The sequence below is a fragment of the Exophiala viscosa genome (assembly GCF_022695815.1).
Source record: "Exophiala viscosa unplaced genomic scaffold EDD37scaffold_2, whole genome shotgun sequence".
NCBI classification, from domain to species: Eukaryota; Fungi; Ascomycota; class Eurotiomycetes; order Chaetothyriales; family Herpotrichiellaceae; genus Exophiala; species Exophiala viscosa.
Window position 1 is genome coordinate 2,423,797 of NW_026944354.1, and position 25,421 is coordinate 2,449,217.

General features: G+C 51.7%; 8 protein-coding genes across 8 annotated transcripts; 3 read left to right on the forward strand and 5 right to left on the reverse strand.

Moving 5' to 3' along the window:
- Window positions 1-1,139: 1,139 nt before the first annotated feature.
- On the reverse strand, window positions 1,140-2,732 carry EDD37DRAFT_262751 (uncharacterized protein). The gene is made up of 3 exons (XM_062810853.1): window positions 2,367-2,732; window positions 2,206-2,294; window positions 1,140-2,136 (listed from the first exon to the last, which is right to left on the reverse strand). The coding sequence occupies exons 1-3, from the start codon at window positions 2,499-2,501 to the stop codon at window positions 1,224-1,226; spliced, it is 1,137 nt and encodes a 378-aa protein (XP_062673361.1). The 5' UTR covers window positions 2,502-2,732; the 3' UTR covers window positions 1,140-1,223.
- A 1,813-nt stretch (window positions 2,733-4,545) lies between these two features.
- EDD37DRAFT_656383 (X-Pro aminopeptidase) lies at window positions 4,546-8,355 on the reverse strand (the record flags this gene model as incomplete). The annotated part of the gene is made up of 2 exons (XM_062818826.1): window positions 4,546-4,835; window positions 4,857-8,355. The coding sequence occupies 2 exons, from the start codon at window positions 8,353-8,355 to the stop codon at window positions 4,546-4,548; spliced, it is 3,789 nt and encodes a 1,262-aa protein (XP_062673362.1).
- Window positions 8,356-9,829: 1,474 nt separating this feature from the next.
- EDD37DRAFT_647151 (armadillo-type protein) lies at window positions 9,830-12,930 on the reverse strand (the record flags this gene model as incomplete). The annotated part of the gene is made up of 2 exons (XM_062817828.1): window positions 9,830-12,680; window positions 12,731-12,930. 2 exons carry the CDS (start codon window positions 12,928-12,930, stop codon window positions 9,830-9,832), a joined length of 3,051 nt encoding a protein of 1,016 aa, XP_062673363.1.
- A 178-nt stretch (window positions 12,931-13,108) lies between these two features.
- Window positions 13,109-15,686, forward strand: EDD37DRAFT_262920 (X-Pro aminopeptidase). Its single transcript, XM_062810854.1, has one exon. The coding sequence runs from the start codon at window positions 13,508-13,510 to the stop codon at window positions 15,491-15,493; it is 1,986 nt and encodes a 661-aa protein (XP_062673364.1). The 5' UTR covers window positions 13,109-13,507; the 3' UTR covers window positions 15,494-15,686.
- A 194-nt stretch (window positions 15,687-15,880) lies between these two features.
- Window positions 15,881-16,627, reverse strand: EDD37DRAFT_606290 (uncharacterized protein; the record flags this gene model as incomplete). Its single annotated transcript, XM_062814870.1, has 1 exon — window positions 15,881-16,627. The coding sequence occupies one exon, from the start codon at window positions 16,625-16,627 to the stop codon at window positions 15,881-15,883; it is 747 nt and encodes a 248-aa protein (XP_062673365.1).
- Window positions 16,628-18,830: 2,203 nt separating this feature from the next.
- EDD37DRAFT_587798 (uncharacterized protein) lies at window positions 18,831-21,004 on the reverse strand. Its single transcript, XM_062814478.1, has 2 exons — window positions 20,276-21,004; window positions 18,831-20,214 (listed from the first exon to the last, which is right to left on the reverse strand). The coding sequence occupies exons 1-2, from the start codon at window positions 20,772-20,774 to the stop codon at window positions 18,935-18,937; spliced, it is 1,779 nt and encodes a 592-aa protein (XP_062673366.1). The 5' UTR covers window positions 20,775-21,004; the 3' UTR covers window positions 18,831-18,934.
- A 209-nt stretch (window positions 21,005-21,213) lies between these two features.
- EDD37DRAFT_574730 (Aldehyde/histidinol dehydrogenase) lies at window positions 21,214-23,030 on the forward strand. The gene has a single exon (XM_062814387.1). The coding sequence runs from the start codon at window positions 21,471-21,473 to the stop codon at window positions 22,965-22,967; it is 1,497 nt and encodes a 498-aa protein (XP_062673367.1). The 5' UTR covers window positions 21,214-21,470; the 3' UTR covers window positions 22,968-23,030.
- Window positions 23,031-23,841: 811 nt separating this feature from the next.
- Window positions 23,842-25,150, forward strand: EDD37DRAFT_663163 (uncharacterized protein; the record flags this gene model as incomplete). Its single annotated transcript, XM_062819184.1, has 1 exon — window positions 23,842-25,150. The coding sequence occupies exon 1, from the start codon at window positions 23,960-23,962 to the stop codon at window positions 25,148-25,150; it is 1,191 nt and encodes a 396-aa protein (XP_062673368.1). The 5' UTR covers window positions 23,842-23,959.
- Window positions 25,151-25,421: the final 271 nt, after the last annotated feature.

Here is a 25,421-nt window from a genome sequence, read left to right on the forward strand (position 1 = left end):
ATATTTTCGTCTAGTGGAGATCTTGACCAACAGGAACAGGAAGTTTATTTCCATTCGACCTCACTGTTACGGCGTCTTCCAGTAACGTCGTCTTGGTGCTCATCGTCGTGCCGGACTAAACTTCCCAAGCTTTACTACTGGCAGTGAGGTCTCGTAAGCGCACCAAGATGGAGAACGAACTGCGTCATACTGCTTTGTTTACATATGTTCGGAAAGGCATTGATATGCATGACTTCGGTCAACGCCAGGTATTAACCGTCAACGAGAGCCTCTTTGGGCCTTCGGACAGAACAGGCACGTGTGAGCATTTTCGACTGTGGCGATGCTGTGGACACGATTCCTCACCGAGGCAGATTTCATGGTCCACAAACTTCGGTTGCTGAACACAAGATCGCCGATTCATTTTTCTGGGGTAGACGTTTGGACGTCCTGATATTTAGCAATGTGGATGTTGAACATTCAGTGCGAATACTCCGGTCAAAGAAGCATGACAGAGTCTGGAATGGTCTTGTGACACCTCCCCATGTCCTCGGGCTGAGATAGCCGGGTTGTGGTTGTGGTATGGCCAGGCGTGTGCATATGCATGGCCTCATGAGAAAACATGGTAGTAGTGGTACTGTGTAGGTAGGTACCTAAGTTACAGCTTAGCGTCCGCCTCGGGAGCCAGGCACTCTGTTTAGCGGGCGGCGGCATCACCATCGAGTTCCAGGCCCCAAATCTGCCAGTGACAGTGTTGAATCTATCGGGAACAGATTCCGACTAGCGCCTTCCCCGAGCAATCCTGCATCACGGACATATTGCTAGGAATTCAATTCCGGCCGGCGAATGGATCCTTCTTAATAAAGATATCTTTCCTCTCTCCCTCTCTCACTCCTTCAAGTCTGGAGAGACTCAATGACGGAAATCTGTTTCTTTGAATTGTGATAAAATGGAGTTCGCTGAATACAAAATGCAACGCTCACAGGTTCCATGTCGAGGCCACTGCCCTTTTTCCGGGATGAGTTGACTTCCTTCTCTCTGCACACCCTTCCCTCTTGGGTCGACGATACCCTCATACAAAGGGTTTTCTAAAAATGCCCTCCCCCGTGACCTGCTCTGGCGATTCATTAGAATCTGTTTCTGCCCGAGTGGCCTGCTGACAGTCACTAGCCCTCCTCTGCAACAGCTCACTTCGTTCGGTCCCGAGACCATACTCACACGCTCTGTTGGCGCACGCGCAATGATCAGTTTCTGCGCGCATTATGGCTGCTCTGTCCTTGTCGGTTCGGTGCGTTGAAGACGCTTCCGCCAACTGGAGAGTTCATCCCACGGTATACTGCGGCTAGAGTTCCAGGCCATGGCAGTGTCATTCCGTCCACGTCCCGTGTCTGGCCACTCCAGCCTGCTTGACCACTCGCGTCGAAGACGTTGCTCTGCATACTCTCTCGCCTTGATGGCCCTTGCCTGGAATGTACTGAATGTGTCGACCCTTGTCTACCATTACCGTCCATCTGCACAGTGGACGGATACCCCATGCCATCCTTTTGAAGGGGGTATATGGGAGAATGCAGGTCCATCATGCCTACATCTTCATCTCGAAGCATCAAATGGTCGACAGAATGGTCGAGGGGCTCTGGAAAGGACTCAGTGTGATCAGCAGGTACGCCGTCCGATTGGGGTTCCCTCGACATGGTCGAGCGCTTCGTGTCGCCCTCCTCAGATTCCGACACGCCATCAACCCCGTCGACGCCGTCCACACCGTCTACACCGTCCATACCGTCCACTTCGTCCATACCATCGACTCCGTCCACACCATCCACATCGTCCGCCATCAGTCCATCTGGAGGCATCGACAGCGGTGTGTGGTTGGTCGAGGGTACGGACGAACGAGGTTTTATTTTTGGTTGTATGTCTGGTGGGAGATATGATCGTTGGGAGAACGGGTGCCCCCCATCCACAGCCGACTCTGACTGAGTCGTGTGAGGTCCTGCCCGCTCCAGAGCCGGAGGACTAAGTCCGAGACCTCGAAGAATCGCATCCGTCGAAACAGGTCCGCTACCCTCGTCTGGAACGATACCAGGAAAACCATGGCCTTCCCTGCACGCCCAATAAAGTTTTTGCAAGGCTTCATCCATCACATCGTGCATCCTCCAATACCTGGCAAGCATATATGAGCGCCTGCAGCTTCATAACAAGACCATTGCGGAGCGGATGGAACAAACTTACCAGTCTCTCGCCTCTCTTCGCCTCCGCGCGCTATACTCACAGACACTGTCGCTTGCGATGCAAGCAGAACAAGGCGTGCTGCCATCACACTACAACATGGTCAGCAAGCCTGTAGGTGGGACAGGCCGCAGGAAACTGGAATATCCCGGCATTCAACTTACCTTGGACTTTTTGATCTTGCAGCGATCACAGGCCCTTCCAATGCGGACGCGAGCTTTCGATTCGATTTTCGACTGCTCAACAATATCGCCTTTGGGTGGCAGTTTGAAAGTTTGCCTCTCTTTACGGCTCGACATTCCGGCCCGACCAGCAACGCCTCTCGAATGAGTCGACACCCTCGACACACTTCGAAACGCCGTATTATCTATTGAGCGAATATTGGCTGAAAGCCGGCACCGGACGCTTTGGCTACCGGAGCCCACGAAGCAGTCGACTTGAATCCTCTGCTGTTGAGTTGTGAAGAGTTTGTCCCAAAGCCACGGCTGACCTCCACAAATTTGGCCGATGATAGGGCATTCCTCACGCAAGTGGCCCACTACTGGCAAATCAACACAATCGGCGGGTGTCTGGTGAGAGTGAGGGTCGTTCGACTGGCTGTGTCTGAGTGTGTCATTGACGACCCATCCGATCCGCACGGCAAGCTGTCAATCCTGAGTCAAAAGAGATGATAATCTGTTTGTTTGCACGTTGAAAGGCAAAATAGCGAGTCTGTCGAATGGCTCGATCGGTGACACTTGGCACCAGAGTCCCGTTCTACGATGGCAAAGGGTGGAAAAGCGATGCGGTTCTGGAGCAGGTCCGCGCGCCATTCAGAAGTGTATCCGCTAAAGGCCAATGGGTGCGGTGGGCTTCGGCTCACCACCACACGGCCAAAATACACTACGCGGATCCAAAGCGGCGGTCTTACTTCACGGCCTTATTTTCCCCTGCAGAACCCCAGTCAGGGTTGTTCTGCCATACACCACAAACCCCATCGGTCAAGTAGCTGGGACCTTTTCTATGCGAAAGCGCAGGCTACAGAGTACGAAACTTGCTTCAACGATGAATACTTCAGAAGGTGCTCCGATCTGTCCAAGTGAAAGAGAGAAATTGCAGCCGGAGAAAACAGCCAGCGACTGGCGCCGGTCACTGTGGATGGGGCCATAGTCATGGGCGACTACAGGCGAGTACTGTAATAACCTATGTTACGGGGAAGCAGCAAAGTCAGACTTGCCACGAGTCAGGTCATCGAGGCGGGGCGGGCATGATTGCGAACCCAGAGAAACATCCATCCTCATGTCCTTCTGTGGTCTCCTCGTATGCTCGAGCAAGATACCCGATACCCCCAGACCCTTTGATGGGCAACCAGATCAGACGTTTCATTTATCCAATACGGGATCATGCCCGGCGAAGCTGTATTTAATACGGTCTGTAACACCCAAGTGGTGGTCCATCGGTACCAGTACCCATCTCTTTAGGATCCTGTTTCCAGACACTTTGACGGGGACGATTTCCGTTGCCGGTTGGACCATGGATACGCCACAGTTGGAAGGCTCGGACAGGTCATCCGAACCATACGGGGACTCGACCGCAGCAACGAGCCTTCCAGTGCCGACTAATCAGCGAAGACTGGAAGTCAAACTCCGTCGATGATTTTCGATGCATATTGCCATTCATCTGTGGCATTTTGCACCTCTCATCGGCGCAAGCTATTCGCTGGTAATCATGCACAAGACCGATTCAGGGCAGTCCAGAGCAAAAGATCGCTGTTTCTTTACCCCCATGGAGACTGGTGACCGCCATGGAGATGTTTAGGTAAGATGCCCGGAACCTTTGCCCGGGCTGACGGAAATATGGGAACAACCAACCAAAGATGCTTGGTCCGCGCTCAACAAATACTCGCAGAATTGGGTTGCCAATGTTCCGTTCTCGTCTACGGCGTGAGATAGCCACGTGGATGCAAGAGCCGCGCGCAAAGAGTCTTTGTAAGGACTAAAGGGCCTTGAAAATGTACATTGATGCTGGTCGCGTGGCATCCAGGCTCCCCATGTTCTTTGGCGTCCCGGACCTGAGGGCCACGGTAAACTGGAAACCAACCTACGCACAATCTCTAGGTTCAGATCACCCAAATCTGTCATCTAACTTACAGGCACCGGTCATCTGTCAGAGAGGAAGAGAAAAGAGACGTCGAAAAAATGCATCGCTCGATATATTCAATCGTCGTTGGCTTGAAACCCGTTTGGAGAATACTGATCGTTGATCAAGAAAATCCCACATGAACCTCATCCAATGCTAAGAGCGACCTGATCAAAAGTCGTACACATGACCTCGCCCACAACTGAGAAAGCCTTTTCAGGTCCATCAAGAATCCCACATGACCTCGCCCAGCGCCAACAGCACCTCCTGCTGTCCTTTCCTCGCCCTGATACTCTCCTCGCGGTCCTCGCCCCTCAACTTCGCACTGTACCACAATTCGATCAACGTCCTCAATTCATCGTACGTGTACCCGACGTCCTGTCCTTGAGCCTTCGCGTCCCGAACATACTGCAACATGGACTCCGGCCCCGTCAAAAAGAGATTGAAATAGCGCGTCGAAGATGACAAAAGGCCGGAATCAACCTCCGAGTCCTCGTCGCCCAAGGCTGCAGTCTCTGCCTCGCCGGTCGAAATACCCAAGCCCATACCCATCGTGACATCCGGTGCATTGGAGTCTATAGTCTCAGACGATACAAACTCTTGATCCTTGGTGTCTGTGCTAGCCATAATCGCCCTCAAATTCTGCTGGATGACTGTAGCATCGATGCGCAGACGTTCTGCACCGTGAACGTTCATTACACCGACAAAATCTGCGCCCGCGACAAGGAAGCGATCGATCAGGGCTGCCAGCCCCGCGATAATGAACTCGCGCTCTTTGGAGGGCAGGTACATTGCTATATTGGAGTCGAAAGAGATGAGGTCATTGTTGAGTTCGAGAATCAAAGGTGTAGCTGAGCTAGGCGGGGAAGAGAGGACGTAGGGATATAGTCCCGAGTCGAGGGCCGGGAGTGATGAGTCGCGGTTGTGACCGTCAGTCGGTGAGCTTGCGTTGTTTTCAGGGTTAGGACCGCGCAGGGTACGGGATAATTGATGGATGATGCCGCAGCGGATGTCGATGTGGAGGGTCAACAGGCTTGTTTGGGCGAGGGCGCGGAACGAGCTGACGGTGTTGTCGAAGGGGATGGCGGTCTCGGAGGTCAAGGGCAGATATACTGGGAGGATTGCGCCAGGGTGTGAGGCAGGTTTGTTCGATGGGGAGCGCAGGCCAGTGAGTAAAGTCCAGCGTTTGGCGGCGGGTTTGGTGCTGGTTTGATGGGCAGCATCGACGTTTCTGATTTTTGCTAGCGCCGCAGCCGTCCATTGCATGCTGTTGTACAGCAGCGAGAGTTGGTGCACGGATTTTGGGTCAGAGATGATATCGTAGGACGAGAGGGGGTTTTGTTTCGTCGCTAATAACAGGGCTTGGACTTCTTTGGCGATCAAGTCTGCGCGTGAAGAGGCGCGTATGGAGGTCTGGTTGAGTAGCGCTAGCGCAGCGTCACGGACGTCGCCTTGGTCGGCGAGCGCGGCGGCTGCTTTGAGCGCGAGACTATTGACTGCTGGGTTTGTAGCTGAGGGTGCGACCCGACTTACTAGCGCTTTGTAGTACCCGTAGCATTTGTCGTAGTATGTGACCATTTGGGTTATGATGAGTTGCGTGAAGATCTGGTCCTGTGGAATCGCGCTCAACATGCCGGAGAACGCGCGGATCAAGGCCATGAAGGAGACTGTGCTTTTGAATATCGGGTGCGGCGAGTGTTTGGACCATGAAGTGTCCTCGGAAAATGCTTCCAGATCAATCATGCATTGTGTGCAGAGCTCGGTGACGGCCTCTTCGAGTTGTGGGTGGAAGACGTTGATGAGGAAGTCGTCGAGGAAGGAGGTCAGCGTGCTCATCGGGATGTGCGCTGTTGAAGGGACGACGTCTTTCAGGCGCTGGAGGAAGGTCAGTGACGGAGGGAGGAGGATGGTCATGTTGAACACGCCGGGCTCGATGAGTAGTTTGTGACCTGCTGCTGTGCTGTCCTGCGTTGGTCGGTCGGACGACGAAGATGAATTGACGTCTAGTCCGGCGGCTCGAGATTTGCTGACGAGGCCGGGCACTGAGCTTTTCAAGATGTCATCGAGTTCGTCCTCTTCAGTCTTCATGGCCTCCGACTTTTTATCCATTTCGGACAGTTTGAACATTTTCTTGTTCTTGTCCCGGGTTGGCCTGGCGAAGATGTCGGTCGTGCTAGTGGTGTTGAGGCCGGAACGCAGGGTCATGCCGCCATCTGTGGCGAGGTAGTCGTGCAGGAGGGAGCGCATCTCCATCTGGTATAGTTTCCATAGCTCTTTGAAGCCCGTGGTATATTTGTCGGGCTTGGCCAGGTTCTCGCGCGTGGCAATGCCGGCAATGGCTTCGTGCAGCACGCGGTGACCCTCGGCTATTGCCTCGAATTTCGAATACAATGTCCAGAGGAAGTCGGAGAGCACTTGCGCTCGGCCGTCGTTCACGTGCAAAGAAACGACTTTGCGGGTGTCCTTGCTGAGTTGGCCACGTACATGGCTGGGGTATCTGGCATCGATGTCGTGATTGGTCTTCTCAACGACCTTGTACAGCTCCGTCGGCATCCTTTGCTCGATTCGCGAGACAGCCTCGCCGAGTTGGCCGAGTTTGTGCAACGATTCAAGGATCATATGGATGTAGTAGAATGTGTCAGCCTCGGGGTTCTTGGATGCGTCTTCGACCATGGGCGTTGCAAAGTCCGCGCTGTTCAAGTAATGGTTGAATGGCCGGTCCCAAGCATTCATACCCCCAGTCAGGATATCTTTGGAGTCCTTTTCATCGCCATTGGCTTTCTTGCCCTTCCATCTGTCTCGGCAGTAGGGGCTCCGTAGATAGAGGTGGTCATGTAGCTCCTCGACAAGGATATCGAGTAAGCTGCTTTCTTGGTTGACAAAGTAGCTTCGCAAGTCCGAGATCGCGGAGATGCCGTCGAATTCGCTCTTGGTGATCGCCTTGAGGCTGTCCATCAGCAGGTCAACGGCGCCGAGGAACTTCTTCTCGCTGATCTTCTCCTCCAGCTTGCTGGGAACTGTTTTCAATGACTCGACGTGGCTGAGCAAGACAAGCATATGGTCCAACTCCCCACTCTGTTCCGCGAGGCCCCTCAATTCCGGTTTTGTGCTTAGCATGCCGCCTTTGACGTTCATTAGTCCGCTTTTGAGTTGCCTCACTCTGCTCTGACTCTGCATGATGGCGGTTTGTATCTTGTGATACGTGCCAACAGCGCTGTTGAAGTCGGCATAATGCTCGTTGACCACGGTCTTGAGACACTTTTGCAGGTCGACATGAGTATTGGCGAAGTCCCCCTCTTTGTCTGCCAGACCTAACGAACTCGGATCCATCAACTTGAGCGCAATCTTGACTGGTACACATTCGTCGCCCTCCATGTCCTTCCAGTTGGACTGGATGTGACGCAAGATCTCGTCCATGCTTTTGGCGGGTCTGCGAGGAGAATACTGTCGATTAGCATTCTCTGGTGGTGGGTATGACTGGTTGGTGTAGCCATTGGCCTGCTGGCTCTGCTGATTCAGACTGGATACAGACGGTCGAGATGGTATCGTCGAAGGTGGCGGCATCGCCGGCCGTGCGTCCCTGCCTTCTCGACTTCTTGAGTCATTGTATGCTCTGTCTCTTGTAGGGGGTCTCTGTTGCTGTCTCTGCTCGACGTATTCTTGGGGCTCCCTTTGTCGACCATAGTCATGTTCGTTTCGTGAAGGAGGGGCCACATCATCGTATACACCGCGCGACAGCCCGCCGTAGCCTCCTCCATACCCTCCACCGCCGCTCCCTTGTCCTGACCCTACTCGTCCGGAAGGCACAGGTGCAGGAGAGTCTCGGCCTCGCTGGGCATAGGGATTCGATCCTCGCCTGCGCTCCTGCGAGTTGTAACTGTTGACCGATGCGGAGGACGCATTATTCTGTCGGCTCATGTACGGATCTGCATAACGGTTCGAGGGAACAGAGTTGGATGTATTGGTAGGCGCATAGGGATTCGTTCCGTTGGGGGGCCCTCCGTAGCCATTGACGGCATAAGGATTGTTGCTCATGCTTTCAGAGTGGATTATGTGCAGAAAATTTGGAAATTAGGATTCGGGCGCATGGTACTTGGGACATAAAGAGTGAGATGGGCCGACCGGCGGTCCTGGTATTGTCGGGTTGCGAAGCTCTGATACGGCAGGGCAAGATGTTGGATGGTTGTAGGAGGAGTGCAATTCGCGTCCACGTTGGAGAAGAGTGACACGCTTCTCCGCTTACGCTACGGCCACCATCATATCGCTGTTGTAGTAAAGTTGTACTCCCGTACTTTACTTGGGCACTATCAGGGCTTGTATCCTAATCAATTTTCCCTACATGGCTCAGTCGAGTATGCACATTGACCAATCTGATGATTATACTGGCTTGATGTCTTGTAGACGATCCTTTTGCCTGACAGGCTACCCTATCCTGCATCATGAGAGTGCTCTTCAAACCATCGGCCACTCCTCCTTAGCATCAACTGATTAGCTGATGGGACAAGCCATGGCGGCTCTTTGGTGACAAGCACCATAGATGCAGAGATAGCGCGAGGTCTCGGGCATCTCAAGCTGGGAAGGCAGGAGATAATCTCTTGCAATATGACCAAATTGTCTGAGCGAGCGTTGTTACCTGAACAATGACCAATTGTGCCTTGTCCAGACCGCTGAATTGTCCCAGTACCAGCAACCAAATTTGCGGTGACTTCAGCGAGTCCTCAATCGTTTGTGTGGTTCGTTCAATATGCCGCTGACGCTTAGTCGGGCAGAAGTGAAGCAAATGTCGAGAGTGCTCGTTATAGCACCGTTGCAATGGCTATTTGCAGAGCACACATCTTTACCGACGATCACCGATTATCAGTAACACCCAGACACATATAGGCCAGGAGTCTTTTCTTGATGCTGCCTTTCTTCCGAGCTTCTGGATCTTCGGCAGGGAGACCAAGATCAAGCCGTCTCTCGCGCTCTTCTCGTTTTTTAGCCTCTTCCTTCGCAAGCACGCTGCGCCTAAGTGCTTCGTACTGAGCTGCTTCACCCTCGCCGACACTGTCCTTGGCAACGACTCCGTTGTTGACTCTATTGGCAAGAGACATTGATCTGGCTGCTGCACAGAGGCAGCGATCAAGACTGAAGAATGGTGACGAGTAATCGAGGGTGAACGGGACTCTTAGACCTGGGCTTCAAGCCGAGTGTTTCTGCAGGTATTCAAGGTCAATTGGGAATTGTGAAGTGACCTTCAGACTGATTTGTGGGTGTTGGAAGCTTTTTGAACCTCAGGTGACTGTCTGGGGTGGATATGGGGAAATCCTGGCCCCGTGATGGTACCAGATTTGTGGCGCAGTGCTAAGCCTCCCTAGCCGAGGGTCGCCCCTAAAAACACAGCCTGATCAGCAGTATCGGCCCGCCCCCAAGTCTTGCCAGCAGTCCGTGGTGACTGCACCAAAACCATAACCAGAAATCTCTCACAAAAGTGTAGCTACTGTAGAGAACAATATGCGCTGAATATCTTTCAGGTGATATACCCAAATCCGCTACCTCTGCAGGCAATCCAGAATTCCTTGACGATGTCGTTAGTCTTCCTACCGCCTCTCAATGCCTCCATTTGGGCCAAGACCCTGTTTCTGTATTCCAGTGTCGTGGCCTTTAGCGCTTTGTCGCTCATCACTCCGGAGTCCTGTTTGACGGCCTCTCGCAGCACCGATTTGGTGAGCATCAAATGCTTTTGAACGAACCTTTTGATGGTCTCGGTAAGGCTCTCGATCTCCGAGCGTGCACACTCTCCTCCAAGCAGGCGAAGAAGGAGCGACAAGATTCGTTGCCCATAATGTTGTAGAATCTTGGCCATGCGCTGGTTCGTCTCGGCATCAGAACCGCCAGCCGGCCCGGCATAATCTGCCAGTATGGCAAAGAATGACGCTGCAGAACGGCGTGGAAGTGTATCAGGGTCAGCCATAAGGACCAATGCCATTTCTATGGACACTCCCGCCATCTGCCCGCCCTCCGGCAAAGAGAGCCATATGGATGTCCACTTTGTCATCAAACGACCTAGGAAATCAAGTGAGCTTGACGGGAAGCTGGTATCTTGTAGTTGCCGCGAATCTTGAAACGTTGACAGGACGTGCTGCTGGTTCAATATGACGAGGTACAAGAGGCTGCTGACGCACACTTGGATATTCGCGGTATTGATCGAGGCAAGGAAGCTAGATGCGCATGCCATGACAGTGTCAATGCTGGGAGATTCCAGATTGATTAAAGCACTGACAAGGTCGAGACCGACCCTGTCTGGAAACTTGAACGGTGATGGGTGCTCCTCGGTGAAGCCGGATTTGATAAAGTCGCAGCATGCTTCGACGAATACAATGTCGATTTGATCAGTCACCTTTTGCAGAATGACCCCATACAGTGCGAGCACGTCACGTTGGATATCTGCACCTGGACCATCCTGCCAGAATGCCGACTGTGGAGTATTTGACGCTTCGAGATCGATAGGTGTGTCGTGCGGCGACCGTAGACCTTTGCCGACCGAAGCCAGAGTTTGCATGGTATCAGTGCACAACCTCAGTGCCTCGATCTTTTCTGCGACATCATCGTTCATCACGAGTAGTCCACTGCTGACATGTGAGAGCAGTTCCGATAGTGGTTGAACTTTGGCTTCTTCAGTTGGAAGACCCTGGATAATCGTAGCGACCGCGGCATATATTCTGTGCCGCTCGGCCTCACCAAGGTCGCCAATGGTCGATAGCGAGGCCATAAATTGCGGAAGACCATCTATCAATGCCTCCCTGTGTGAGTCGCACAGGCTATAAATGGCCCTGGAAGCAGCGGATGCAGATGCCTGCAGATGTAGAGATGAGAATAAGAAGTTCAGAATCGGGACCAGCCCATCGGGATGGCGTTGAAGGTATGCAACATTGTCTGCAATAAACCGGATGCTTGTTTGACGAGCCCTGTCAGGAACAGGATTCACAGACTGCAGAAGATGCCTTAAAGGCTGACTGTCAAGTACTGCTGTGATTAGACCGTCATATGTGTCCGGATCAGACGACATGGTGTCCGAAAATGCCGTGAAAGCGAAAATGGCAGCCTCGATTGTACTCCAATTGAGAGGTTCGGGATGAGAAATAATAGTCTTTACGATTCCTTCAATCAAATCATTCCCCAAGACCGCGAACGCAGACTGGAAGAAGTCATGGACGTCGTATCGAAAGTCCTGGAACCTGGCGCGTTCGTCGGCATCCCAATCTTGTGTCTCGCTCGACATCTCTTCTTGGGGCAATTGGATCTTCAAAAGACATGCGTCACATGCATCAGCAGCCAGGCTTCGGATAAATGGTTGAGCTGAATCGCCCTCATCCCAGTCAGTGAAGCCTTCGACCATCTCACTGACCTTTTCAAGAGCAACTTGGCAGAAAGGATCTTCGATGATTGCTTGGTCTTCACATCGGAGGAGTTGTCGAAGAGTCTCAATGACTTGAGTGTAACGACCAGAGTGCAAGTATGCTGACGAAGTAGTATCTACCTGACTCATAATCGACTCCAGGAGGTCGACATATGTGCCTGCGCCGAGATTCCAGTCCCCAGACAAGAGAGCCGTCACGATCTCCTTAGCCATGGGAGATTCTGCGATGCTGGACGGGTAATCGGGGATGGCACTTTGAAGAAGCCTGGCTGAGGACTGTTGCAGGGAATAAAGCATTTGCAGGACACTTGCCGTCAGTGGATCATGATCAAAGTATCCAACGCCCAGACTGATACACTCTTGAGCGGCTGCCTCGATGCTGAGCATCTGCGCTTTGTCGACGCTAGGGACGAGGTGTTTGACCAAGCCTACCCAGAATGGTATGCTTGAAAAGACCATCTTCAATAATTCAGTGTAAGCCGTGGCAGCATCAGATTCCTCAACTGCAATTTCATGATACCGAATCTTGTTCGGTGCACCCATGACAAATCGCAAGAATTTCAAGGCGTCCGGACCATTGGCAGCCGTGCGATCCGTAATGATGCCTTGAACAGTACTTGTGGAAGTACGATTACCAAGATCTTCCGCCATGGTTTTCGCAAGCATCAGAATGCCCTTCAGCTGGATATATGAACAGTCCTTGCCAGCTTCGCATAGTTGATCCATGTCTGGCAGAGTGGTAGGCGAAACGTAGTTCCCACTTATTGCGCAAGCGAATACATGTCGCAAGGGGAAAGTCCATTCTGAATCGTGCTTCGTAAAGAGGGTTACCAGCGTTGAACAGAGCTTTTGAATGACAAAGTTTTCATCGGGCAGGATGACAAGTTGTAGGTATCGGGTGACAAGGGTCTCCAGCAGGTAGTACTTCATTCGCTCATCTTCGCCCATCTGATCGTTATCCCTGGTCTGCTGTTAGTGGTAATTGCAAGGACGTAAGATTCTGACCCTCACCAGTCTGCGTTAATCTTGATGGTGAGGGTGAGAGCACCGTGGAAGCGCATGACGGCCTCATCGTGCCGTAGGAGATCGAGGCCAATCTGCCATGCGGCCCTCTCACGCTGCAGTCGTTGGATTTGTCTCTGAATGTCGTGAATGCGATCCGGGGCCGCCTGGTTGCCCGGATCGTGCAATTCTCGGATCAGCTTCTCCATGGTGACCGAGTAGAGCTGAAATACCTCGAAGGCATTGTATTGAAATGGCCTTGAGTGTGGCGTGATAGAAGATTGATGCTGTAAACCTTAGACTTGACAAACACCACACCGGGACGGGGGACAGCCTTGCTAGAATGCTCTTTGTTCGTCCCTTTGTAAGAAGAGTTCTTTTAGTAAGCCGGCGGCGCTCAATTCTGGGTACCAGGAGATGGAGTTTTTAGTCTGCCGAGAAGCACTTTTTCTCCTATTTCGCACGACCCGAAGAATCGTATAGGCACCAGACTCAAGGACTGCCCACAGAGTAATATCATGAAGGTATATTCAGATCCAGATACAAAAAAGTATCCATGGCCGCTTTTAACCAATTCACTAGGAAGGCGCCCCTGATGAAGCCAGGCCCGCCTACTCGACCGCCTAAGTTCAAAGCGGCATGGGCGCTTTCAGGGAAGAACACGCGAGCTCGAGTACAGACTTCCGGGGCGACAGAGATGTGCCCGCCAATCAAGGGATACTGGCACATGCCTTCATGTTGATATCACCGTCGTCACATTCATTCCTCACATAGACTTCACTTTCGATGAGCTGGTCATTCCTGCGGTTGCCTGCCTTGTTTCGTCGGTCCTCGACCCGCGTCTCAATCCCACTCCCATCACCTTCCCCGTCCGTTCGTTCCTTCTCCTTCTCAAGCTCACGACGAAGTGTCGAGATGGAGACAGTAGACACTTCGAAACGACTGGCGCAATTGCGCGACCTGATGCGCCAACACAAGGTCGACGTCTACATTGTCCCTTCGGAGGACAGTCACCAGTCAGAATATATAGCACCATGCGACGCAAGAAGAGAATACATCTGTGGGTTTACAGGGTCAGCTGGCACTGCTGTGATCACACTCGATAAAGCTGCTCTGGCGACAGACGGACGATATTTCAATCAAGCCTCGAAACAACTGGACAGCAACTGGTTGCTGTTGAAGCAGGGCATGGAGGATGTACCGACGTGGCAGGAATGGACGACAGAACAAGCAGAAGGCGGCAAGACTGTCGGTGTCGACCCTACTGTTATCACGGCTTCAGATGCTCGAAAATTGAGCGAGACACTCAAGAAGAAATCGCAGGCGACTCTTGTTGGTGTCTCGGACAATCTCGTTGACAAGATATGGAAGGATCGACCCTCACGGCCGGCCGAGAAAGTCATTGTACTCGACGAGAAATATGCCGGGAAATCATACAAGGAAAAGTTGGACGAGCTACGGAAGGACATCAAGAAGAAGAAGGCTGCCGGAATGGTGATATCGATGCTGGACGAGATTGCATGGCTTTTCAACTTGCGCGGCAACGATATCCCGTACAACCCTGTTTTCTTCTCATATGCAGCTGTCACACCCAACTCAACCACATTGTACGTTGATTCGAGCAAGATTGGTTCCGACGTGAAAGATTATCTGAGCGACTCGGTCGAGATGAAGCCGTACGACGCTCTATTCTCCGACCTAGCGAGAGTCGCCGAGACGGCTGCGAACGAAGTGCAACAAAACGGCACCGCAAAATCGCCTCACTCCGCGAAGCTGCTGCTTTCAAATAAGTCCTCGTGGGCCCTGAGTCTAGGGCTAGGAGGTGAGGACAAGGTCGAAGAGGCCAGGAGTCCGGTCTCCGATGCCAAGGCTATCAAGAACGCCGCTGAGCTCGAGGGAATGCGACAATGTCATATCAGGGATGGTGCAGCCTTGATCGAGTATTTCGCCTGGTTGGAACGTGAGTTGCAGGGTGGATCTTGGCTAGACGAGGTTCAGGCTGCGGACAAGCTCGAGCAGATCCGGTCCAAAGGCGAACACTTTATGGGCCTTTCTTTTGACACCATCTCTTCGACAGGCGCAAATGCTGCAGTGATCCACTACAAGCCCGAACCAGGCAACTGCTCGGTCATCGATCCCAAGGCTATTTACCTCTGCGATTCAGGAGCTCAATATCTCGACGGCACCACCGATACAACACGGACACTGCACTTTGGTGAACCGACCGCAATGGAGGTCAAGGCATACACTTTGGTCATGAAAGGAGTCATCTCGCTGGATAGAGCTGTGTTCCCCAAGGGCACTACTGGGTTCGGCCTTGATGCCATGGCTCGGCAACATTTGTGGCGCGAAGGCTTAGACTACAGACACGGTACTGGTCATGGCGTAGGATCATTCCTCAACGTCCACGAAGGCCCCATTGGTATTGGCACTCGCACAGCATACTCGGAGGTTTCGTTAAGTATCGGCAATGTCCTCTCAGACGAGCCAGGATATTATGAAGACGGCAACTTCGGCATCCGAATCGAGAATATGATCATGGCGAGGGAAGCCAAGACGAACCACAAGTTCGGCGACAAGCCGTGGATTTGTTTTGAGCATGTGACTGTGGTGCCGATGTGTAGGAAGCTGATTGATCCGGCGTTGCTCGCGCCGGAAGAACGACAATGGTTGAATGATTACCATCAAGAGGTCTGGGAGAAGACGAGTGGCTTCTTCAAGGATGATGAGCGGACGACGAAGTGGTTGAAGAGGGAGACGGCGCCGATATGATCAAGTCAGACCATGATCGTGTAATAAGTTGGGCTTGGATCGTGGCGCGGGATGCTAGGGTACCCCTTCGCACATCGACTTGCTGAATAAGTCAGAAACCATGGGAGGGACAGTATCTCTGAGTGCACTCCGCTTCCGACCGTATGTCCCATGCGGCATTGGGCATCTGAAGTGCGTATAATGTGGTCGGGTTTGACAGAACTTGCGAATCGCAGGCAAAGTCGACGCTGAAACCCTCAAAAGTAGACAGTCGATGTACAGTCAGGATGCTGCTTTCCGTACGAACCATAGCCACACTCTGTCTTCCACAGGACGACGACCGCCTTTTGAAGTAATCGAGCCTGCTGGTGCGTCAAAGACATTTAGCCTCTAGGCAGCCTTTTTCAATCACACCCGAAGAACGCACAAGACTTCATAAGACGGCAGTCCCGCGTCGGCAGACGAGAAAATGGATGCTCTGAACGGCTTGCTGAAGGCGGCACCATCACCAGAGTTGCACACCGGACCAGTAGTCTCGTCATGCTCAATGAAGTCGTGACACCGCTCCATATGATCCGAGAATGAGCCGAGAACATCTGCAAACGTGTCTTGTTGGGCTTCTCCGTCTCCGTCCTCGCCTTCAGAGTTTGAAGCTGGGAGGAAATCAGCCTTGGGTCCCAGAAAGATAAGTGTAACCTGTCGTCCACTTGCGGCAGCGAGTTCGAGGTACACTCGGACTAGACGTGGGTCGCGTGGGTAGACGAAGATCCATACTGGAAAGTGTGTCGCATCGTCGTAGAGCGTGAATGTCGTGGGGACGGTGTGTCGCAAGTGCAAGGATAGGTATTTGTTGGCTGAAGATGAAGAGGAGACTTCGACGCCGTGGACTTCAATGGTTCCTCTGGGCGATAGGGTTGTGAGTAGGGCTTCGAAAAGGCCTGTGCCGGAACCGATGGAGAGGACGGGCAATGCTGGTATCTGAAGAGAGGGTATCTTTGGGTGCAAGATATCGAGGATACATTGCACTAGAGTCGTGGAGAGGCCAAGGCAGCAGTCTGAATGATTCAGAGGAGTGGGGGAGAGAGGTGGTAGTGCAAGAGGGTAAGTGTGAGACTTGTCTTCCTCAGACTCAGGCGAGACATCTTCATCAAGCATGTTGTATCCAGAGCCGCAGCTGGTGATAATGTCTCATATGGATTGACAGCTGTCCTTGAATGATTCGCAGAGTTTTGATATCTGTAGAGGTCGGATAGGCGCTTTATGTAGTTGAAGCCATGTAGCCATGTGTATGGACCAGCAATGCGTAAGTTACGAGGCGGTCCTCGAGAGGATCACCTACCCGAAAAGCACAGACTGACTGGAGAACTGTTCTAGAATGCGAAGCATTGGAAGATTCCTTGACTCGGCATAGAAGTAATTTCGTCCTGATGCGGCAGGGACTGGGTGCAGGCCTACTCCCATATCCCAGAGAATCTCCGCCATATAAAAATACCTTCAATTGTCGATCATCAAAAAAACAGTTTGCGACACTAGACCACAAAGTCCACTGAGACATCTCGCTCACAAAGATGTGAGCGAAAGATGCGGAAAATGGCAAAAACAATGCATCAGCCGGGAGTCGAACCCAGAGCTATTGCTAATCACATGGAAGGCAACAATGTTACCGCTACTGAAGTAGAGGTTAGCTCTAGGATCTGGTTGAGGGTTGTCAGGTTCACGAACCACCACTGATGCGTGAGAGAACAAGCTCCTATTCAAAATTCAGGTATAAAACCTGAGGCTGATTTGATGGTGAAAATTTAAGCTCTCAAATATATGACCCTTGCTTTTGCGTGCTCGAAACTACGCCGGAGAGTCTATCATCCTCGGCATGATAGCGGGCACGCAATCCCTCTTGCTGGGCGGGTCAATTTCTGCAAGCAGGGGCACGGTCTACGTTGGGGAGTACCAATAGCCTATCAGATTCAAGTGACTGTTCGACGGTGACTCGACTTCTTGTAGATTATATTCTAGATCGCCCTATGCTCCCCATACAGACGCAGATCTGCAGTGTTCATGCTTCACAAGCGTCCGATTTTCCCGACCACCAATGGCCAGCAGTGATATTGGAAAGCAACATTCGTCTGCAGCAGTCAATCCGAAACCTCGTTTCTTCAGCCTCAAGTGATCATATTATGGCTGCAGAACTGCCGGCGCATCATGATCCCAGAGTCAGTCTTATGGTCCTCGTAAGTCTGTGTCATCACAGTCAAGATCCAGAGAACCGAAGTTGTGGTAAGATGGATTGCATACAATGGGTTCCCCTTTGGTGACATGGAATTGCTCAAGGGGAACTTGGATGTTGAACGTGTAGCTACTCGAGATTGCTCGGCAGTTGGTGCAATGACAGACACTGGTCACAGCTTGCTCCGGCTCAATGTCGATGCAGAGATGCACTTTTTCTGCAGATGTTGTAAGCTTCCGCCGCGGTGAGACTGTTTGAGTCACTCTATACTCACCACAGGCACATTTCCCGTTCATAGGCATAGTGGCTGATTTCCAATTGAATGTTGAGACGAAGAAGACACAGGCTGGCTATGAACTTGATGATCGTTGTGAAGGAACGGATTGGGCCTGACGGGACCTTTATACCAGACGCTGGGAAACTTTCAGCCGTTCAATGACTGGATGCCACGGATGTCACACAAGGGCGAAGGGCTCAACTCTACCGTCTATTATCCACAAACGACTTCTGTCAGGGAGGAAAGTCCTTGTGGGAGCGATAGTGATACATTGTACTACAGGCACTGCCTGAGGGTTGATGCTCTCCATGATCAAGATGACTGGCTTATTGCCATGGAGCTTTTCATGGGTGTTTCACCGCTACTTTGCCCGGATATCGAAAGGTACCACGGTGATCCTTTAAGCTCGGATAATAGTGCGCTAACATGCACCTGTATGTCTATAAAAGGATCCTCCTGCTACCCTAGGCTCCATGATACTGAGGCGGACAATTCAGATTTGTGTGTAGATAAGTCGAGAAGGGACAACATCCAAATGATATAGCAGGATCCCAGGCCATCACAACGTCACACAGTCACACAGGATCTAAGAAAAATAGCCTTCTTGTTGCCTGGCCGGTGTGAGAGTCCGTACGAGGACCGCTTAGCACACTTGAAATCCCTGACACGATCAGTCCCATTAAATGATCAAACGCAGAGTAACACACTTGAGTGACTTAGAAAGTCCATCACCACTAGGCCGTGGCAGCGATAAAGCAGGTAGTGGGATCCTAGGCCGACGAACCACGACTTCCCACCTATGGAGTTCGTTGTACTCCAGTTCTCGGAACTAAAGCGCTAAGATGATCACTCTAAGAGCTATACTCATTTACTATACTACTATAATGGTCTGTAGCTTGACCCTACGCCGTGTAGGATATAGACTTAGTCCACGTCGCTGAAGCACGCATTTCCAACCGCTCTATGCAACTTCCGTGCCTTTACTGCCCATTTCTCCCAGAGCCTCCCTGCTTGCGCCTGATCTTTCAATTTTCCTCAACGGCCGGTACTCCGCATGCCACATCTGTTCCCTGATCCAAGCTTCAAGCTCGTCGTCATTTCTCGGAATATGCTTTTCCTGGTGGAGATTCTCATGAACTGCCTGCTTGATCACCGCTGCCGCCACTTGCACGCTAATCTCGCGCACATTTGTGACATCTGGTAACAGGCCAGCCGTTGGATCTTTCAAAGCAGGAGCTTGCGCTGCCAATGCTTTGACCGCCGATACAAGCATGCTTGGAGTGATCAGCTTGGCACGGGCAAGGACCGCCCCGAGTCCAATGCCGGGGAAGATCTCGCTGTTGTTGCACTCGGAAATCTCCCGTTTACTGCCACGGAATTCCACCGGAGAAAAAGGGCTCCCTGTTGCCGTGAGAACCCTACCGTTCGTCCAGTGAATGAGGTCTTGAGGTGTTGCTTCATGTAATTGGGTAGGGTTGGATAGTGGGAAGATGATCGGATGCTCGACGTGCTTGGCCATTTCCTGGACGATCTCCTGGGTAAAGCTCCTGGGCTGTGTGCTGGTGCCAATTAAGACATGGGGCTTGACCTTCCTAACAACATCCAAAAGAGAGGTGTGAGGGTTCTGCCAGTCATCACTTGACTTTGCGTAGTCGTGTTGGGCAGGTGTGAGTTTGTCACCATGACTGGACAGTAATAGACCAAACTTATCAACGCACCAGATTTGGTTGTTAGCCTCACGCTTCGCTTTTCCGCTCTCCATGGCGATTGCGTCTCGAATCTGGTCCGCGATTCCCATGCCTGCAGAGCCTGCACCGAACACAATGATTCGGAGGTCTGTCAACTCATATTCTGCTACATGAATCGCTGAGTAGAGCGCCGCTAGAGTGACGCATCCAGTCCCTTGAATATCGTCGTTGAAGCAAGCAATCTCCTCCGTATATCGATTGAGGATGCGCCTTGCGTTCTGCACACCGAAATCCTCGAAGTGGATATAAGCTTTCGGGAATCGTTTTCTGCAGACATGGATAAAGTGGTCGATAAACGCATCGTATTGGGGACCTCGAACTCGGCATTTGTGTAGCCCCAGGTACAACTCGTCGTCCAGGAGACTTTGGTTATTGGTTCCAACGTCGAGGACCACCGGTAAAGTACGATTCGGATGGATACCCGCGCATAACGTATATATGACTAACTTTGCAATACTGATGAGAATAGCGCCGACGCCTTGATCTCCGATACCTAAAATCAACGCCCAACGGTGAACAACTATGAACCATGAGGTGGTTGTCAGAGGACTCACCTAGTATTTGCTCGCCGTCACTACAAATAACGACATCCACGTCCTCCGCCGGGCCCCAGCGAGCTAACGCGGCATCTATACCCTGTTGATCGGCAATGTTGAGGAAACAGCCTTCCGGCCGACGAAAGAGCCTACTATACTTCGTGATAGCCTCACCCTCAGTGGGAGTGTATATGATGGGAAACATCTCTTTGAGATGCTCTTGGATGAGCCGATAGTATAAGACCTCGTTTTGGTCTTTCAAACTCGTCATAAAGGTGTTTTTCCCTAATGGCGTACGACGGGCCTGGTACTGCTCATAAGCACGCCTCGTCTGCTCCTCAAGTGTGTTGACTCTTGCGGGGAGTAAACTGTTCAATTGGAAAACATCGCGTTCCTCTTTGGTGAAGGCCATGCCTTTGTTAAAGTATGGGGTTTGCAAAAGAGCCTTGCCCATCAGAGCACAGCCCTGTGGCCCTGAAGTAGACAACCGCGAGTTGGTGAGTTTGGACGACGACATCTTGACAAAACGATGTTTACTGCATGGAAGTCATTGCTCATGAGCATGGCGTGGGGTGACTGACACGTCTAATATACAAGCACTGCCGAAAAGAAGGCACGCCACCTGCGTGGTGCGCAGGCCTCTGCTGACCAAACGAGCGATCATTCCCGCTTCTAGCTGATATTTGGCCATAATCTTTGTCCTCGTCCACTCTGTTCCTAGGTTGCGGGCGGGTGTTGCAAATATACAGCCCCTGATGAACGGACGTAAAGCTGCCTTAGGTGATGAAAGAAGTCTGTTTTGGGTTAAGCATGGCGGGGCTTGGTGCCGGCAATGGACGAGTCCATTGGTCTCTTCCAGGGGCTGCGCGGTGGCTTGGCGGGCTAAGTGGATGAAGACTCGGGATGGTGCACATCGCGGATCTCGACGGCATATTCGGTCGATCTTTGATCACTTCGCTTGTTTTAGTCCTCTTCGACCTCCAAGCACCTTTCCTATTCGAGCTTTGCATCCGCGAGGTCTATAGATTTCTAGCCTCATGTTGCCAGCAAGCCACATGGTCATCTTAATAATAACAAGTCTTGGAATGCTAACGCCTGTGAACGTATTGGAAACTGGATAAAGTCCTCATGTATCGACTTGAAATTGTGGCCACCATTAATTTGCACTTGCAAAAGTATAGTTCTCAAGACTCATATTCGCATATCCCACACGATGTCTTACTCTCTACTTCAACTAAGCGACAGGTCTCTGCTCAAGAACCTCGCCTGCATCAATGGCAAATGGGTAGCAGCTAAGTCTGGAAAGACATTCGAAGTACAAGATCCGGCTTCCAATAAGGCAATTGCAACAATGCCAGATATGGGCAAAGACGAGACTGAAGAGGCTATCAATGCCGCAGCTGCAGCGCTGCCATCATTTCGACAGACCACAGCACGAGACCGGGGCCGTCTACTCCGAAAGTGGTATGATTTGATGATAGAGAATGCCGAAGATCTCGCGAAGTTGGTTACCTGGGAGAACGGTAAAACACTCCGAGAGGCCAGGGCTGAAATCCAATATGCTGCCATGTTCTTCGAATGGTTCAGTGAAGAAGCCCCAAGAGCATACGGGGATGTTATTCCGGCCAGCGTTGCCAACCATAGGGTTCAGACACGTAAAGAGCCCATCGGTGTGTGTGGTCTCATTACGCCATGGAACTGGCCTGCTGGCATGATCACAAGGAAGATTGGCGCGGCTGTTGCTGCAGGTTGCACAGTGGTCTTGAAATCACCTGGAGAGACGCCACTGACAGCTGCCGCCCTGATAGAGCTCGGACAGCGTGCAGGTGTGCCGGCTGGAGTGGTCAACCTTGTCAGTGCTCTCGAGAACACAGTCGAGGTCGGAAACACCCTTACTTCTTCAAAAGTCGTGAAGAAAGTGTCGTTCACAGGATCAACACGTGTAGGTAAAATTTTGATGGAACAGGCTGCGTCAACTCTGAAGAAGCTCTCTTTTGAACTTGGAGGCAACGCACCCTTCATTGTCTTCGATGATGCAGACTTGGAAGACGCTGTTGCTGGTGCCATCCAATGCAAGTTCAAAGGCTCCGGCCAGACTTGTACCTGCGCCAACCGCATCTATGTGCAGAAAACCGTCTACAATGCTTTCGTCGAGGCATTCGTGGCGGAAGTTGAGAAATTCCAAACCGGACCCGGGTACAAAGACGGCGTTACTTTCGGTCCGTTGATCTACGAGCGCGCTCTCACCCAGGCTGAAAGGCACATCTCCGACGCCGTGGAGAAAGGCGCCAAAATCGTATCTGGTGGAAGCAGAATGCCAAAGCTCGGTGCCAACTTTTTCCAGCCGACAGTGATCAGCGGTATGACTGCTGATATGCTCTTGGCTCGTGAAGAAACATTTGGCCCTGTCGCCGGTATCTTCCCCTTTGAGACGGAGGAACAAGTGGTCAGGCTTGCCAACGACACTGAAGTTGGCTTGACAGGGTACTTTTACTCGAAAGACGTCGATCGTTGTCGCAGAGTTGCGGAGGCCCTCGAGGTGGGCATGGTAGGCGTGAACACTGATGCAGTCTCGGACGTGGCTATGCCATTTGGTGGGATCAAGGAGTCTGGTTTTGGTAGGGAGGGGAGTAGGTATGGCATGGACGAATACATGGTGCTCAAGTCTGTCACATATGGCGGTGCAGACAGGCCCCTTGATGGGGCTTGATAGACTTCTGCAAGGATTCAAGAACAGAGCCACACATTTAATTGAACATACTGTGGGTTTCCCCAGGAAATGAAAGACCTAGTGACCTGTTTACTGTTCCACTCTCCAACGTCGAGGAGTCTGTCAGACATGCATTTCCAGCCATCCTGTATTGCTAATCACGTGACGCTACTGCACCCAGGCGCACTCCGTACTATATAGCTGGCTCCCTCCCAGGAGCCCTTCTCAACCAAGAGATCTAAAGTCCCAGGGCTTGCTGTCATAACGTCATCAATTGAGAGGGTCGAATGGATCTCACCCTGCTGGAAGGAATACCGTGAGTACGAGAACGAGACTGACTGGATGCAATATCTCGGCACGCCCAACGGTTTGTCGGAGAACGCCTTCCTAGTACAGCTTTGCATCCGGTAGCTTCATTCCTCGTAGGAAGTCGGAAATGGCAACCTCTCCGCTAGGTGTTTTATCTATTCAAAACCTGCAACTTCGACGGCGCGGATCCAGCAGATCTCCACACGCATGATGTGGAAGCTTACTTCGAAGAAGTCCACATTTGTCAGTTGATAGCATTAGATAGGCGCGGGGGTCGGATGGCACGCAATCAACGTGAATTTTCGGCACTCAGTGGGCGACGACAGAGTCCTATATTGCACCATTCCGACATTGCCGACCCACTGTCGCTCTTGCAATTAGAGTCCCAACAGAATGCAAACCGCTTACCGCAGAGAAGCCAAATTGACGTTGAGAAGTGCGAGCTACTCCATACTTCTAGGTCTCTGAACGTACCTGATGACTCACTCATACAGGTCCAATGCTTGACGTCCAAGCTATATTGTTTCCAGCTGGCGTGACAGATCCATCGGCCACTTGGGTTGATAGTACCTTGCAGACTTCTCAATAGACATCAGACGCCCAGAGTGCTAGTATAACATCAATCGTCTCTTTGAGTACGGAGAATTCCATCCAGTGGCGTCTTGGTTTTCATTCAGCCTAGTATGGCCACTCCGGTTCCAAGACCCAATGGCAAAACCGTCTTGCTCACGGGAATGAACGGTTTTATTGCCTCGAACATTGCCCTCCAGCTACTCGATCGTGGTTACATTGTCAGAGGAACGTCTCGCAAGGCGGACACGGTTTCCCCATTGCTCAAGCAGCCTTTGTTCAATCGCTTCGCCAACATCATTCCAGCCCGAGTTCAGCACGTTATCGTGCCTGACATCTCAGCCAAGGCCGCTTTTGACGAGGCAGTGCAAGGGGTAGATGCAATTATTCACACTGCCTCCCCAATAGACTTCTCTCTAGAGACTGTCTCTGAGTTCCTCGATCCTGCCATCGGAGGAGTGCAGGCTATTCTATGCAGCGCATACCACGAAAACGAAGGAGCTATCCGAAACGGCCAAGTTGCTCCGATCACTAGTTTCGTGCTCACCAGTTCGATTGCTGCCATTTTTGATCAATGGAGATTTCCACCACATTCAGAGAGTGGGGCAAGGAATCATGCCTATTCTGAGGTTGACTGGAACGAGAGTGCTGAGGCAGCAGCGAGGGAGAGCGAGGCAGAAGGTCGTCCACTGATACCGATGGTGGCATATGCAGCTTCGAAAGTCGCAGCCGAGAGAGCCATGTGGGACTTTATCCAGGTCAAGTCTGAGGAGGCTGGAAGAATTCAAATCGTTCCGGCATGCAGCAGCATAAATCCTGGAGTCGCAATCGGACCACCGGTATTGTGGCCCGATACACCAGAGCGACTGAACGAGACTTTAATGCCCATGTGGAAGATATGGAGTGGAGAGGCCAAAGCTACCAACACCATGCCACCACAAATTGGGAGTGGTACATTCATCGACGTGAGGGATGTGGCACGACTTCATGTGTGGTGCATGGAGAATACGCAAAAGAGCTCTAGTCAACGATATATGATTACGAATGGAAAGGCTTCATCACAAGCCGTTGCGGATCTGCTACGAGAGGGATTGGTCGATGAGCACAAGGTGGCACAAAGGATTATTATTGGTGATCCTGGCAAGGGTTATACATCAGGATTCGGCTTTTCGTCAAACGAGCCAAGTGCATGGGCAATGAAGGCTTACGAGGCGTTGGACAGAAGTACTTTCAGGAGCTTCGGTCAATGTATCAGAGATACTGTTCTGGCGTTTCGGGAAAGATGGCCAGAGTATGGGTACTAGACATGTACGAATGTTCATATTATCTAAATGCTGTCATCTGACTTTGTATGTCTACCATACAGGAGAGGTCCATAGCTCCTGGCATCATCAAGACCCTCGGATCGTCCTTGCCAACGACAATATCGTAGTTGAAGTCCATTGGATCGTAAAATCCTGGCATAGACATCGGCCATTGAAATTGCGTCTGGTCTGCCGGCGTAGACAGCGTTGTGATATGGGCTCCTTCCACTTGGACTTCAGGGGCAAGCGCAAATGCTGCGATGTTGTCAGG